General features: G+C 35.8%; 2 protein-coding genes across 7 annotated transcripts in view; both read right to left on the bottom strand.

Moving 5' to 3' along the window:
* PURA (purine rich element binding protein A) overlaps positions 1-14,450 on the bottom strand; it is a 64,960-nt gene that overhangs the window by 41,022 nt on the left and 9,488 nt on the right. For 5 of the 6 annotated variants that reach the window (XM_063810740.1, XM_016953928.4, XM_016953926.4 and 2 more), the window contains exon 2: positions 3,129-14,450. This exon is cut by the window's right edge and continues 3,447 nt beyond it. The exons of the other annotated variant lie outside the window; for it this stretch is intronic. The gene's annotated coding sequence lies outside the window, so the exon portion shown is untranslated. Of the gene's footprint in view, positions 1-3,128 lie in introns of those variants that run through there. 6 annotated transcript variants of the gene reach the window in all.
* Positions 3,129-3,467, bottom strand: IGIP (IgA inducing protein). Its single transcript, XM_063810745.1, has one exon. It carries the CDS (start codon positions 3,465-3,467, stop codon positions 3,306-3,308), a length of 162 nt encoding a protein of 53 aa, XP_063666815.1. The 3' UTR covers positions 3,129-3,305.

The raw sequence follows: 14,450 nt of genomic DNA, 5'->3' as shown, positions 1-14,450 counted from the left end.
CCTACAAATTAAGGGATGAGGAGGCAACTTCATAGAGAAGGCAACATATTAGAGTGATTGAGACTGTGGATGTGCTTTGCCATCATCCTACCTGGACCTGAATCCTGACTGTGGAGTTCTATGCATGTCATTTAATCGTTCTGTGCCTTAGTATCCTCATCTATAAATTGAGGGTAATAATAGTGCCTATTTCATAGAGTTATAGTAAGAATGAAGTAAAATAACACAGGTAAAATGCTTAGTTTGGTGCCTTGAATATTTAAGCACTCAATGTTTAAAAAATAAAGTGTGGTGAGCATGAAGAAATTTGGGATAGTGGCAGTACAGACCCACTCTAAGTGACACTGCCAGAAACAGAAAGTGGAGCTATGTTACAGCTACTGCTAGTCTCCACAGAAGGCTGACAGAGGTCTGAGGTGTGAGATGAGCATGCAGGGAGAGCCAGGATGCCTACAATGGTGGGGTTAACTAGACACCCCTGCTGGCTGTAAGGTAATGATATCCTATTCTTTTAAGCCTTGCAACATTCAGTGAGTCTGTTTTGTGACATTTTCTCACTGCCAACCTAAGTGCCAAATAGCCTGATGTGAGGAAATCGAAGTGAATGAAAATCAATATTGGTAGGAAAATTGTATCAATGTCATTGGAAACACTCTGAAGATTTGCAATATTTAGGTAGAATCCCCAGTTTCAGGGGAAAAACTGTGGCTCCTCCTCCTGAAGTTCTAGAAGGCAGGGCGGGGGTGGGGTGGGGTTGCTGAAGTGAGAACAGTGGAGGTGTGTGCCGGCCCTGAGGTGACCTAGCAGGCAAACACTGAAAAGAGAACTCTCTTTCCTCTCGTCCTGAAAGAGCAGGACCTCTTCCAAAACTCAGTACCCAAGATAAAACAGTCCTGACTGCTTAGAAATAAATTGTTACTGAGACTAGGAACAAAGGATTTCTAAAAGCCATGCAAAATACCAAAATAAATGATATACCACATGGTTAAATGAAAGTTAATATCCATTGGAGGTGCAGGTAGGAAGAGACCACCAATTACATCTTAGAAAAGAAAGACTGAAGAAAAATGACAAATAGTTCTGTTTGAGCATGCTGGGTTCGTTTCTTGAGGGGCTCCCCATGGCCCTACCAGCATTGCCTTGTAGTTCCGACCTGGCTGTCTGGGATGCCCCTCCTGTAGCCCTTCAGTAGGACCTCACCTCGGGGCCTCTTGCTGTCCAACTGACCATTGGGCATATTTAATCATGGTCCTTTTGGAGTCTTTAAAAGATGAAGGGCCTGACTCCTGACTTTTCACTGCCTTATACTTGCTGGGAGTAAATCATGGCTGGAATTTCCACCACAACCTCCTGTGCTTGAGTCCTTCTCTCGGACAGGGACCCAAGGATTTATCTGATCTCTGCAGAGAAGAGAGCAGAATCTGGTCTCTTCTTCAGGAAGTAGCCACCTGTCTTCTGTGTGCACCCCCCCAAATCAGAGGCACCCTAGAACTTAGGGAAACTGAAGTTTCTTAGGCATCCCACCTACCTCTCTACAACAGTGGCACTCTCAGCTTTCAGTTTTCATAAAGCAAAGTTTCTCCATTATTTTTACTGAAGTTGGTGGTTGTCATATGTGGAAGCTAGTTCATCCTTCTGTTCACTCCAAAGTAGGGCCTTTTTATTTTATTTACTTATTTTTTCTTTTTTGAGACAGAGTTTCGCTCTGTCACCCAGGCTGGAGTGCAGTGGTGCAATCTCAGCTCACTGCAATGTCTAACTCCCAGGTTCAAGCAATTCTCATGCCTCATCCTCCCAAGTAGCTGGGACTAGAGGTGTGCACTACCGTCCAGCTAATTTTTGTATTTTTTAGTAGAGACGGGGTTTCACCATGTTGGCCAAGCTGGTCAACTCCTGACCTCCAGTGATCCACCCACTTAGGCCTCCCAAAGTGCTGGTATTACAGGTGTCAGCCACCATGCCCAGCCAAGGAGGGCCTTTTTAGCAAGAAAACAACAAAACAATACTCATAATGAACTCTCTTGGGATTCCCCCAGAGAAGCCTGGAACTGCAGTAATGTGAACTTGAGATGGCCTATGGACATGCATCAAGTTTTAGAATATAACTGCTGTCGTATATACTTAAGTAAATTGAGAGATTTTTAATAGTGTGATTTTTGCCAGGTATCTTGGAGAACTACTTGCTCCAGGCATTCCTCATATCCAGCTTGAAGGTAAGTGAAAACATAAAAAAAAAGATAAAATAAAAGGAGAAAGCTACAAATAAAACTTCAAACTCTACTTAAAAAGGTTGAGGAAAATATATACCTGAGGCTTCTGAGGCCTTTGTTGGTTTTTAAGTTAGAGGTCAAAATGGGTGGTTCTTGTTGGTCAGATAATCTACTTTTCTAGAAGGCCCCATTGAAACTATCCTGAGGGATGGCTCCTGTGTCTTGTTTTTATTGGTAGCTTCATTCACTGTCTGCCATTCCACTCACTAGAAAAACAGTTTTGAAAGAGATTTTAAACCGCAACCTCTATTTTCTAAGTGTTCAACAGCACAATAGGGCAACTATTAAAAATAATTTATTATATATTTCAAATAACTAAGAGTGGAATTAGAATGTTCCTAAAACGAAGAAATTATACATACTTCAGGTGATGGATACCCCAATCATCCTGATTTAATCAGTACATTGTACGCTTGTTTCAAAATGTTACATGTACCCCATAAGTATGTATAACTAGTATGTATCCATGATAATTACATTTTTTTTGGTTGTAACTGACAGAAAACAAAAAACCTTCCATGAGAATGGAGCATGATCTTTGGGAAAAGGTTTTCCTTCTCTTCAACATGATGGCTAGGTTCACTGTCATACCACCAGAGAATTTTTTAAATGAGCCAGTATGCCAGGATAGGGAGGCCATTCACATAACATTTTTAAAAATAAGCAAACCTACCTTAAAATAAAACAGAAGATAGAGTTCTCTAGTATGAGAGCACACTTAATGCTTGCAGCCAATTAATAAGCATAAGTATACCTGCTACTGAGTCCTAAAAAGTTTCCACCTATCAAAAAAAAAAAAAAATCCAAGATCGCAACCAGACCCCTTCCCCCAAAAAGCACTGAAACAAAAGACTGATCTGATTATACAGTCACATGAAAAATAAACATCTTTATTTTTTTGCCTACTTTATTTCATTTTTTCAAATAAAATTTAAATCTGTACAAAGTATACTGTTACAGTATATATTTTGTAAGAATCAATGCCTAAAATAATCACAATACTTCAATAAGCAGTACAGCAGACCTCGCTAGTTTTCAGCTTTGATATTGAACAAACTCAAGCCGGCTGATGCACAACACGTTTGCTTGGTTTCCACATGGTGAGTTCCCAGCACTGAGATGGGAGAACATGACAGCAAATATGGTAATATTACAGCCCGACACACTGCGTTTCTTCATGTGATAATAACTGCACATATTTAATACAGAATGCTCAAATTTACTTTTTAAATTGCATTTGCTTACTTCTTAGTTGGCAAAATTCAGCATTCTTAAATGGGGTCCCCAAACAGTGCAAATTAATGATATTCTAACTGTATATTGGCACATCTCCAATAAGGATTAACTTGTAAACTCAAAGAATATCAACAACTTAGTCCTAAATTTTAACTAATATACATCTGGTCCATTTAACCAAAGTCATTTTGGAAAGATATTAAAGAACAATTCTATTTCTGAAAGGATATTGTTTTGACCATTCTTTAGAGAAGATAAATTTTTAAATTGTCATTAAAATGTTTCACTATAAAAATTTTACAAACTTGATTAGAAATTTCAAGATTATGATTCACAGCAGACAAATACAAACTGTATATTCCAACAATACCTATTCTTAGACTTTCAAACAGAGCACAACCATGTCAGCTGTGTTAACTAAAATTCTGAACAGTGTACTAAATTTATAAGTGGTGCTGGGTCTAGCAAGTGTAAATACACAGTATATTTCAATGAAAAGAATTGTCTTCTTTATACTTTATTTGTTTTCCCATAAGGAAACATTAATGTTTACATTCTTTAATAAAGTTAATCTTACATCAGAATATAACTTAATACTGTCAGCAACAGGGACCACACACAGTAAATAAGAAGCACATTTAAAATAAGTCTGATTTCACATAGATTAACATTTGTTGGTTAATAAAATATTGACAGTATTACAATCTTACAATATTTACAGTAAGAAAAATCTAGAGTAATATATACCTTTCACAGCAGGATTCCTTTTTTTAAAATTTCTTCCAGTTTGGGATTGTGTATACACAAAAAGCTCAAAATAAAGCAACTCTGCAATATAATCTTAAAATAATGGCTACTGGGGGAAATTCTATCACAACCATTGAAAATAATGGTGACTTCTCACGGAGTCTGTGGCATCTGAGAACCCAGTTAATTAACCAAAGTCTTGCTCACATTAGCCTCAGTTACCCAGATTAAAGCAGAACTCCGGCCTTCCCTGACTGCTGAAAACCCAACAGATTTTCTCAACATGCTATAAGGAAAGAGGAAAAATTGGTTTCAGCTCACACCTCATGGCTGGAAGCCTCTGGAAGCCTCCAGCCAGTGCACACTCCCCAACTTATGCTAAAAGAGGGCCAATTTCATCCCCACAGCATCACAAGAGTCCACCCTCCAACCACACAGCGCTCTGACACCAAGCTCACCCATTCCTCAACTCTTGTGCCTTAGGATAACACATGAACTTAGCCCATATAATACACACCAGCGTCTTAGAGACTTGAGACCAGGGCAAAGAAACAGACTAGTGTAGTCTGCACTGAGATCAGTAAGAAAAATGGGAAGTGATGCACATTTCCAATTAGAATGACGAGAAGAAGACCCACATCCCTAAACTGGAATTTGGCCAGGGCATCAGAGTTAGCACCCCCTCTCTGAGTACCGCTAGCGATCAGGATGTGTGCTCTGGGCCTCCTCTAAAAGAGAGCATCTACAGTAAGTAACACAGTATGGGACATTAGTTCAGTGACGACTGCCAAGAAAGCAGATACAATTCTTGAATCTGGGGCTGTCTACGGCACCTGAGGTCAATCATCCAAGCTGTGACCTGTCCCAACCCTGCTTACTTTAAGATATCTGATGGGCACAGAGCACTCAGGGATATGGCTGCTGGCTACTTTGGACTCTAGATCTCACAGGTAATCAACAGGTATCTGGGATTGAATTAGCAAACTGTACCATAGCTCCTTAAACAGACATTGTCAAGTCTGAAATCATGTCAAGCATGAATCTTCACTGTCAGGTCAGTAATCAAAGTGGGAGTCTTCCCACATCAGCCAAGGTTATTTTGTCAGAACCTTAGAGGAGTTGGACAGTTTTTCATGTTGCAAGTGATTGGTTTACTTATTTCAGTCAAGCTGGATTGGCAAACCAGACTGATTTATTTAGTGAGCTTTGTTTTTTTGATTCTTATGTGTGTGCTAACCCAAAGCTGTTGTATTTGGGCTAAATACACTGACAGAGAAAATTCAAACGACAAAAGTTTTCAGCAAACTTCTGTGGCATTTTTTCTTTTTGGAAGTAAATGCAAGATCTAAAGGTATTTCTACCCAACAACGTCTGTTTAAGTGTTTAATGTTATTTCCTTTTTGGTCCTATACAGAATGCTATGACTTCTATATAGGTCTGAATGCTGCTCCATGTAGATTCCTTCTGTATATCTAAAAATATATACTTTTCAGTAGTTCAATACATGGTTAATCTTCCCACAGAGGAAGATTTTTGTAATCACATGTTGCAAAGTAGAAAACATCTCCTTTCTAAGAAAGGAAATATACTTTCCTATTGTACACTTTTGAGTAAGCCCAAAGGCATGCACCAAAAATCATTAATAAAACTAATACATGCAATAAAATGGTGTAGAGTTAGACTTAAAGTGCTGCTTCTCAATTTTTTTTAATTTGAAGAAGACATTTTGTCAGTTGTAGACTCAAAAATCTTTCCCCCACCCACCCTCCCCACCCCATGGCATTAAGAGAGAAAAGTAAAAGGTATGCATAAATCTTTTAACTATGCTTTACATGGGGGAAAGAACAGATGTATCAACTATCCTATATATCAACTGGATTCCCAGTTTTAAATAAAACCAATATTTACTGGTAAAAATTGTCAAAGCGAATACACGCAAACAAATGTTACTAGTAAATAAATGTTCTACATAGAGAATAATTTACTTTGGTTTTATGCGCCTTCTCAAAAATAACACTAGTGTCCCAACGTCACCAAACTGATGTGTTCCAGCAAAGTTGTAAGGCAAATCTTTTTTTCCCTAGTGACATCTTGTTTCCCAACAGACAAAACTAAAATCTTTTGGTGAGGAAGGGGTTAAGATAATGGCTAACCCCTTGGCATCCTGAGCATTGTGGTTTATCAAACTCTACCCTGCTAGAAATTGTCAGGCACCCTGACCCCTGCCTTGAACCAGGAAGGCTCCCATGTCTAGAGATGCCCTGACTCCTTATAAATAGCTTTCAGAACTTTGCTTTTTTCCCTTCTCTCTGGTTGTTATAATGTCTAACGAAGCTGGTTGCAATGTCACATTTTGCTAGTAGGGGCCACCATCTAACAATAATTCCAATATGAAAGGTTTTAAGCCAATAGTTGGTTCCTAATTTTATCAACGATTTGCACTAAAATTCTCTACAGTTTACTTAGAGCAGAGATCTTTAACTTGGGTTTCAGAAGATGTGTGATGCCCCTGAAGTTGTATGCAAAATTATCCAGGGATGTGCATTTTTTTTTTCCTGGGTAGAGGATCCATCACACTGTCATCAGATTATCAAAGATATCTGTGACCCCCAAAAAGGGTTATAGGGACTTAGAGGGATACCCGTAATTCATTTTATACCAGGACTGGGAAATGGGGGCAGAAAACTAAAAATGGCCTCGAAAAAGGCCAGGGACAAATTGCTGATCTTTTCCCTTTATTCACATTGGGAAAATAAGTGCTTCAAACTGGGAAAAATCATTAATTAAGCTGGTTAAACACCATTAAAAAATAATCAAATCGCTTTCTAAATTTTTTTCATTTTCGATATGTGGTAAATTTTGTCTCCAAGAAAAGGTTTGGAGACTGAATTTTCTCTTTTCCTAAAGGAAATTCATAGATAGAATGCTGAATATCATCCACATTTAAAGATTTGACAACATAAAAGTTAGATAACTCTTAATGATGTGAATCTTTAACTTATGATTTTGAGTAAAGGATTATCTAGAATCAAATATACACTTATTAATCTTCATTTCCCAAAATTGGTCCATATTTAGACAACTACCTGGCACAATTTCACTAGATAAACCTAAAATCTGAACAATGGAAGTTAAACTTCTACCCAAAGTAAAAACAAAGCCATAAGATTCCACAGTTGAATTGGCCACAAACATTCACACTATGTTATAAAGGACTTTCTCATTTCAAATACATCACTGAATGTTCAACAGAATTTGCAAACATAAGATCCAGAATGACTAGCAAAACATGCTAAGAGCATGTCAAAAAGTAAAACACCACCTCCCCCCCGCCCCCAATCTGGAAACACACTCAGGCATTCCAAAAATAAACCAGATCTGAAAAGAGGCCTCTCACTTGGTTTTAAGTATGAGGTGTGTACAAAGCTATGGGAAAGGGAATATAAAATGAAATAACCAAATAACTTACAAAAAATAATTTTAGCCAAAAACACATCTCTCTGTTCCATTGATAAAACTATCAATTTTTAAATTTTTTTGCAATTCTGAACACTGTGTTGCATAATATCACCAAGACAAAAAATATGTTCACAGGTACACTTTTTGTTATTTTCTTTCTAGAGCACATCTTTGAGGTCATAAGACTGCATCTGGTTAAAATAAAGTCTCTTGCCCTTGCTTCCCTTCCCCCTCAAAGTGATTCAACCCTGAATTCCAAAAAGGAATATTCAATATAACAACTTGAAAACCAGTTGTAACACTTAGACCATAAGGAAACTATATGAACATTATGGAAAACTACATGAAAGAGGGAGCTGCCACTTGCCACCCACTGCACTTCCAGCTTTTTAAGCATGTACCCAGCTAGACTCCTATCTCACTGACTTCAGTGAAACAAACTAACACACCAAATCTAGGCCATCTCAGGCTGGAAGTTAAAACTCGAAGACATCATTTCATATACACATACATATATATTCCCTATCCTAAGCTTTAACTTTGTCTATTTAAACAGTTTAATAAAGCTCACATTTACAAAGGATTTTATTGGCAAATAAAGGCCCATATTAAAAATTTTATCAGAACAAATTTTTGTTTTATACAGCTAACATTAAGAAATATTTTCTTGGCCTTATAAAATATTTTTAATTGCATATAATTTTTGCTTTGGGTGGGATATTGAAAACACAATTCTGCAAGAAATTAGAAAAGACTAGAAACAAAAGTGAAAGTGACTAGCCTTAACTTTCAAAAAATCAAGTGCAAAGATAAATAGTGCAAATAATGAAAACTAGAAATTTTACAGGCAACTTTAGTCTTTCCTGCTTTTGCACTTTTACACATTGACAACTTTATAAACCCTAACAACTATATGCAGCATGGAAATGGGCTATCATTTATCTCCACTGACTAGACTTAAGCCTTTCAAGGACTTGTCTCACAGTCATTTAAATCACAAGTTCTTGACACAGGTTTGGGAATTCACTTCTTTTTAAACAAATTTCTAAGGGAGGGGCTATTTAAGAAGGCTTTGCATTGACTTAAATGAGTTATAGTATATAACTATTATAATTTAAAATCTGACACAATAAAATGTGAAAATTATACTAAAGTGCCAACTCTACAAAATAAGCTATAGTAAAAATAATCCTGCTATTGTTAATGAACTTGACATTCGTAAAAAAGAAAAATTACCTTCAAAGTACAAAATCAGAACCACTTTTTTGCTATTTTTAAAAGAGATTTTTATCACTAATATATAGAGATGTGAGTAAAATGAAACTTCAAAGTAATCTGTCCAAATCACCAGGAATAAATCCATACTAAATTTGACAACAAAGAATTAATCCAAACATACTTGAATTATGTAACTTAAAAACAAACATTACAGTAATTATTTATCTTAAATAATTTAAAACACTACTGGAATAATGGGAACAGAAATCTAAACACTATCAGCTTACCCTACAAAGGATATAAGAACCTCCAAAATGTACTAACTTATTTTATTAACATTTGCCACCGCTGAACTCTTGGGAATACTACAATTTTAAAGTAAGAGAGAAAGTAGGGAAACAGAAACATGAGTTTGGGGGGTATGTTGTCTAATTTTAGAAATACAGTATTATTGAGGGCCTCATAAGGTCTACAAGGTTAAATGGTTGCTATGGATGCAAATGTAAAAGAAATAAAAAAGACACCTAAAATTGCAAGTTAGTGTTTTTACCTGGTTTATTGTCTTCTAAGAAATTTGTGTGGGCCAAAGTCTCAAAATTCTATAAAAGCAACGAATAATATGTGTCTTTGTGGAGTACAAAATCAAATAATTTGATCTAAGGACCATTTGAAAAGTAAAGGTAAACTACATTGTAACAAGAGCCCAAGAAAATAGATAGTATGTGTGATAAATATTTCTGATAGTTTAAAAAGAATAACGGTGAAAAGCTTGAAATTTTCTTTTCCTCAAAATAATAACTCTCCAGCATCCACTTGCCTTGACCAGAAAAGCTGTCATTCCACAATTGTGCTACTTAATTTGTCCCAGAAAAGCAGACATCCTATACATGAAAACAGACTTGTATAATGCATGATCATTATCATAACTCTAGCTATAGTAACTAACAGCTTTCTCATAATCAATGAGGGACCCATTTTCTCTGGCTTTATTGAAACTTCCTTAGTGAAGATCAACTTCATTTCCTTAGCAAATAACTCTCATTCAGACTCCATCATAGTACCTTTTCCTACCTCTAGTAAAAATTCCTCTCACTTTATTTCCAAACCATTCCCTATATACCTCTCAAACCCCCATCCACAAACACATTAAACAGCTCTCCTCGTCCTACTCTCCAATTTCCAAACCAGTAAGTCTTAGTTCCCAGTAACTTACCTAAAATACACATACTTCTTACTCTCTTCAGTTCACAAGTTTCTTAACATTAATTTAGATACCTTCAAACTGCCAGCTTAAGACTATGGGGAAAATAGCAATCAGAAAAAAACTGCCCAGTTACCTCATAATACTGAAATTGTTCTGGATCATCAGTTAGCTATGTTCTAAGGCAGGAGTCAGAAATTTCTTTACTTCTCTCTGAAGAAGTAAGCTTGAGTGCCACTGGTAGGCCTACAGCAAGAATAAAAGTGGAGAGAGAAACAAACAAAAAGGATAGGAGAGAGAAGATGCCAGATGTACATGGTAAGGAGGTAGGTCAAGTACCACCAACAACTACCTGCATTTAAAATTGCCAATCCACTCCAGCTGAATGGGAGTTTGACCCAAACTCAACATGTGTCTGAGAAGTCATTAGCTGATGGCTATCATTGTTTGAGCTAGTCAAGATGAATAGGTAATTCACCTGTCCCATAACTTTAACTGCCACTTCACGATAAGGACATATTTTCTTAAATCCTCCTAGGATCCTTCTGTGTTAATAATCTACCTTAGACCAAAACACACACTAACAAGAGTATTTCCATGTTTTTCACAATTCTAAAATATAAGGACTTGGTCCTTGAACTTGGAGGCCTCTTGAATTATTAAAGTGGAACCAAAATCAAGAAAATTAAACTCTTTAGCTTAAACATTTTTCCATCTAATGCTACAAAATAAGCTAATTGCTAATAATTATCAAAACAATGTGTGTATTTATGAAAACATGAAAATCCTGTGATTCCAAAATGAGTGAAATACTTCTGATGTGTAAGAAGCAACTATATTTTACATAGAGGATCACCACCATGTTTCTGCCTATCAACAGGACAATTTTCCACAAAAGCAAAGGACATCAGGAAGGAAAAACACAAAACAAAACAAATACCAAACGTGGGGACAAAATAAAAATGAATGAGTAGTTATGACATTCTTGTTAAGAAAAATGTTAACAAGTGACCTTTGCCACACTCAGCTTTCCTAAAGACATAAATTGCCTGGACCATTCAACATCAAAACTTGGTAGTTAGCTTAGCAGATTCATTGGCTTGAAACCAATCATTATTTCTTTTTTCATCTGGTTGTTCTTTTATCATGAAATTCTACCTGACTCATGCTAATTCTGGCTTATTTTCACTTAGCCTGTAATGAAATTTCTGTTCAAAAAGGACGTGTCAAATGGCCTATACCTTAAATTTAGGTTTTCAGGATCAAATAACTTCTTAAATATTAAAATCAGCTTTTCTTAATATATCACAAAATCTGCAGATTCTATAATAATTCGTGAATAGCAGTGATCACTTTAGTTTTATAGCATACTTATGAATGGCCAAAATTTGGTTAATATGCAATGAAGAAAACAGAAATATTGTGATTTAAAAATTGATACACTTTAACAAATCTACACAAATAACTTTGGTGAATTTATCTATGTAAGCAATTCCAATAAATTATCTCTCCTTATTCCACTCTCAAGGAGATGTGTGTGTGTATCTATATACATATACACACACACAATGTATATATACATATATATGTGTATGTGTGTGTATACATCTCTCTCCAAATTATGAAGATATTCAAATTTAGGGATAATAAACTATAAATGTTATACTCAGAGTCATCACCAACTATTCCAAACCTAAGTTGCTACAGATGCCCTTGTTTTAGCATCCTTTTACATAGATAGCAAGGTCTCATTCTGATACTCAAAAGATTTTAAAAAGGGGAAAAAGTCATTAGGCTTGGTATCTCACTTTTTATGGTGAAGAAAATCTTAAAATTATGTTCACATGTAAAATAAAATGAATTGTGGAGCTATGAAAGCTACTAGACCATCAATTTCAGATAGCCCCATTCTAAAATTATCTGGAAATGTGTGTGTATATATAACCTGAAAAAATGAGTGGGAATATTGTAGACAAGAAGGTGAACCATGTGTGGAAGATAAAAATAATCATGCCCATACGGTGGGGTCACCAGGTCTAGCAGATAACCCAAAATGTCATAAAAGAAAAATGTGTTTAGAAAGTTTCAACAGGGCCAAAACACAAAATGTTAAAAGCACACAAACAAAAATGAATGAGATAATCCCCCCAAACGTCAAGTTACATAAGAAAATAGGAAGAAAAAAGTTGACATAGTATCTTTTAAAATATATCAAATCTTAACTGACTTAAAAAATGATATAAAGTGCTTGGGCCATGATACCCACCCAGATTCTCATTATCAACGGATTTATCTTTTCCCCCTCCCTTCCACCCAAATTTAATTCAGTTTTCCTTAAGAAAAAGTACAGCATCCCTATATTAATAAGAAATGAAAACAGTGAGTACAACTGATATAGATCCATTGACTTTTATTACAAATGTACTTGATCACTTGGCTTCAAAAAGTTTAAAATCAATACCCTATTTTCTGTATGCCAGTACAAAGCAAACTGTTTTACAAATTAAATACCTAAAAATTTGACAAAAATATTAAAATTTGATGAAAAACAATTATAAAAATCCTTAATCTCTCTCTTCAAAAAAGGAGGCAGTCTTCCCACTTCTATTATACAATATTAATAATATTCACCATTTTTAGAATAGGTAGCTAAATTATATCTTTCTGTTAGCATACAAAACTTAGACTAATATATTTGTATATGCTCCAGTTAAGTTTGTGAATGCCATCTGATTGCAATATAATCAACTATCTTTAATTGAATCCTAATTTACACTTATTTAATAATTTGCATAGTTTGAAAGGGATAAAGGTTATTCTACAACTAATTATCATAGGCTATTACAGTGCTACTTTTCAAGGCAATAAGTATTTGCTCCCAAATGAAGTATCTGTCTTCTTTAGGCAGGGGTTAAAATTACTAGCAGCTTTCTCTATTACCTGAAAAATCAAATTGGAAGTTATCCATCTCTCTAGATGTGAAGGCCTGAAAAAACATAATATACTTTCCGCTTGGAATCAAATTTCAACCCCTGCATGGGACAACTAGAAAGTGAGACTTTCAAGGTTTTTTATTTCCCTGTTGGTTTTGGTTTCTACTCTCCATGGCTTTTTGAGAAGCTGGAAAACAGTTTGTCTTTTCTGACTAGCATTGTCTTTTTTTCCATTTGGCAAATATTCATCTACCTCCAATCTGTATCTAGTAGAGGAAAAGCCGACATGGCTTTTCTTATGAACTTCCTTTGTTGTCAAAGGCATGTATAATGATTTCTACAGTTCTGGTTAGTTAACTTTAGCTCCCTCTGTGGCTGGATGACTGCTGCTTCTAACATCAGCATGATAAATAGGAGGCACAAATAAAAAGTAGCTTAAAAAAAATTTGGTGATTTAAAAGAAAAAAACAACTCCAAACACACACACATACATAAGCATTTCAAATCTGGTGGCTGATCTCTGGATTAAATTACTTGACAGTGTCTCTCATTTTAAAGAACGTCAATATTGCAATGCAGTTCAAGTTTTCTTTTATACTTAGGCAAATAATACAGTTTAACCAAGCTCTTGGACCTTAATTGTAAGACAAAGCAGATCAATAAAAATAAGGCATACTTCTCAGGAATTAAGTTTTGTTTGCTTGTTTTTGGCACATTTGATCATACTGTCTTCTATGAATAACACATATGGTCAAATATACCATTTCCTTATTTGTTTCAGCATAAACAGGGTTTACCAACTAGTAAAATAAAAACAAGGAAAAATTCCAACATAAAACACTGATATATAGAAACTTGGTAAAGTACCGAGCACCTGGGAGGGAAGGGTAGGGAAAGGATGCAACAGAAGAGGGAAGACAAGGTTTGGGAGGGTGCTTGGGGAGGTAAAGTGAGATGCTTAAAAAAAGAGCATCTTTACAGTCACTTAGTCTTTTCTATGATCACTTTTTAAGTCTTAAAAGATCTGCATGTGGATTTCTTTTTAAACCCACTGACCATAAATCAGACACTGGTTTCAAAATCGTAGTTAGATTGTATTAAACTGTTTTAGTGTAAAGACAATTGCACAATACATGTGCTTCTTGAGCCGGTGGGATTCCAAGCAGAATCTGAAGTCTATAGATAAGAAAGGCTTCACTTTAGGTAACTCTGGCCCTAAAGAAAACCTCATGAAAGAACTCGCATCTCAAAGAAAGGACACTTTGCCTAAGTTTGCTGTGTTTTTGTTGACTTGCACTACTTATTGCTGGCTACTATGAAACAGTGATCTAGGAGTACTCCAACAACCTGTAGTACAAGGCTTAACTTTAAGAAGCTATAGTAAAC

This window comes from Pan troglodytes, chromosome 4 (assembly GCF_028858775.2).
Source record: "Pan troglodytes isolate AG18354 chromosome 4, NHGRI_mPanTro3-v2.0_pri, whole genome shotgun sequence".
NCBI lineage: Eukaryota > Metazoa > Chordata > Mammalia > Primates > Hominidae > Pan > Pan troglodytes.
Note: the sequence above shows the minus strand (reverse complement) of the source record. Positions and strands in the feature narration are given on the sequence as shown.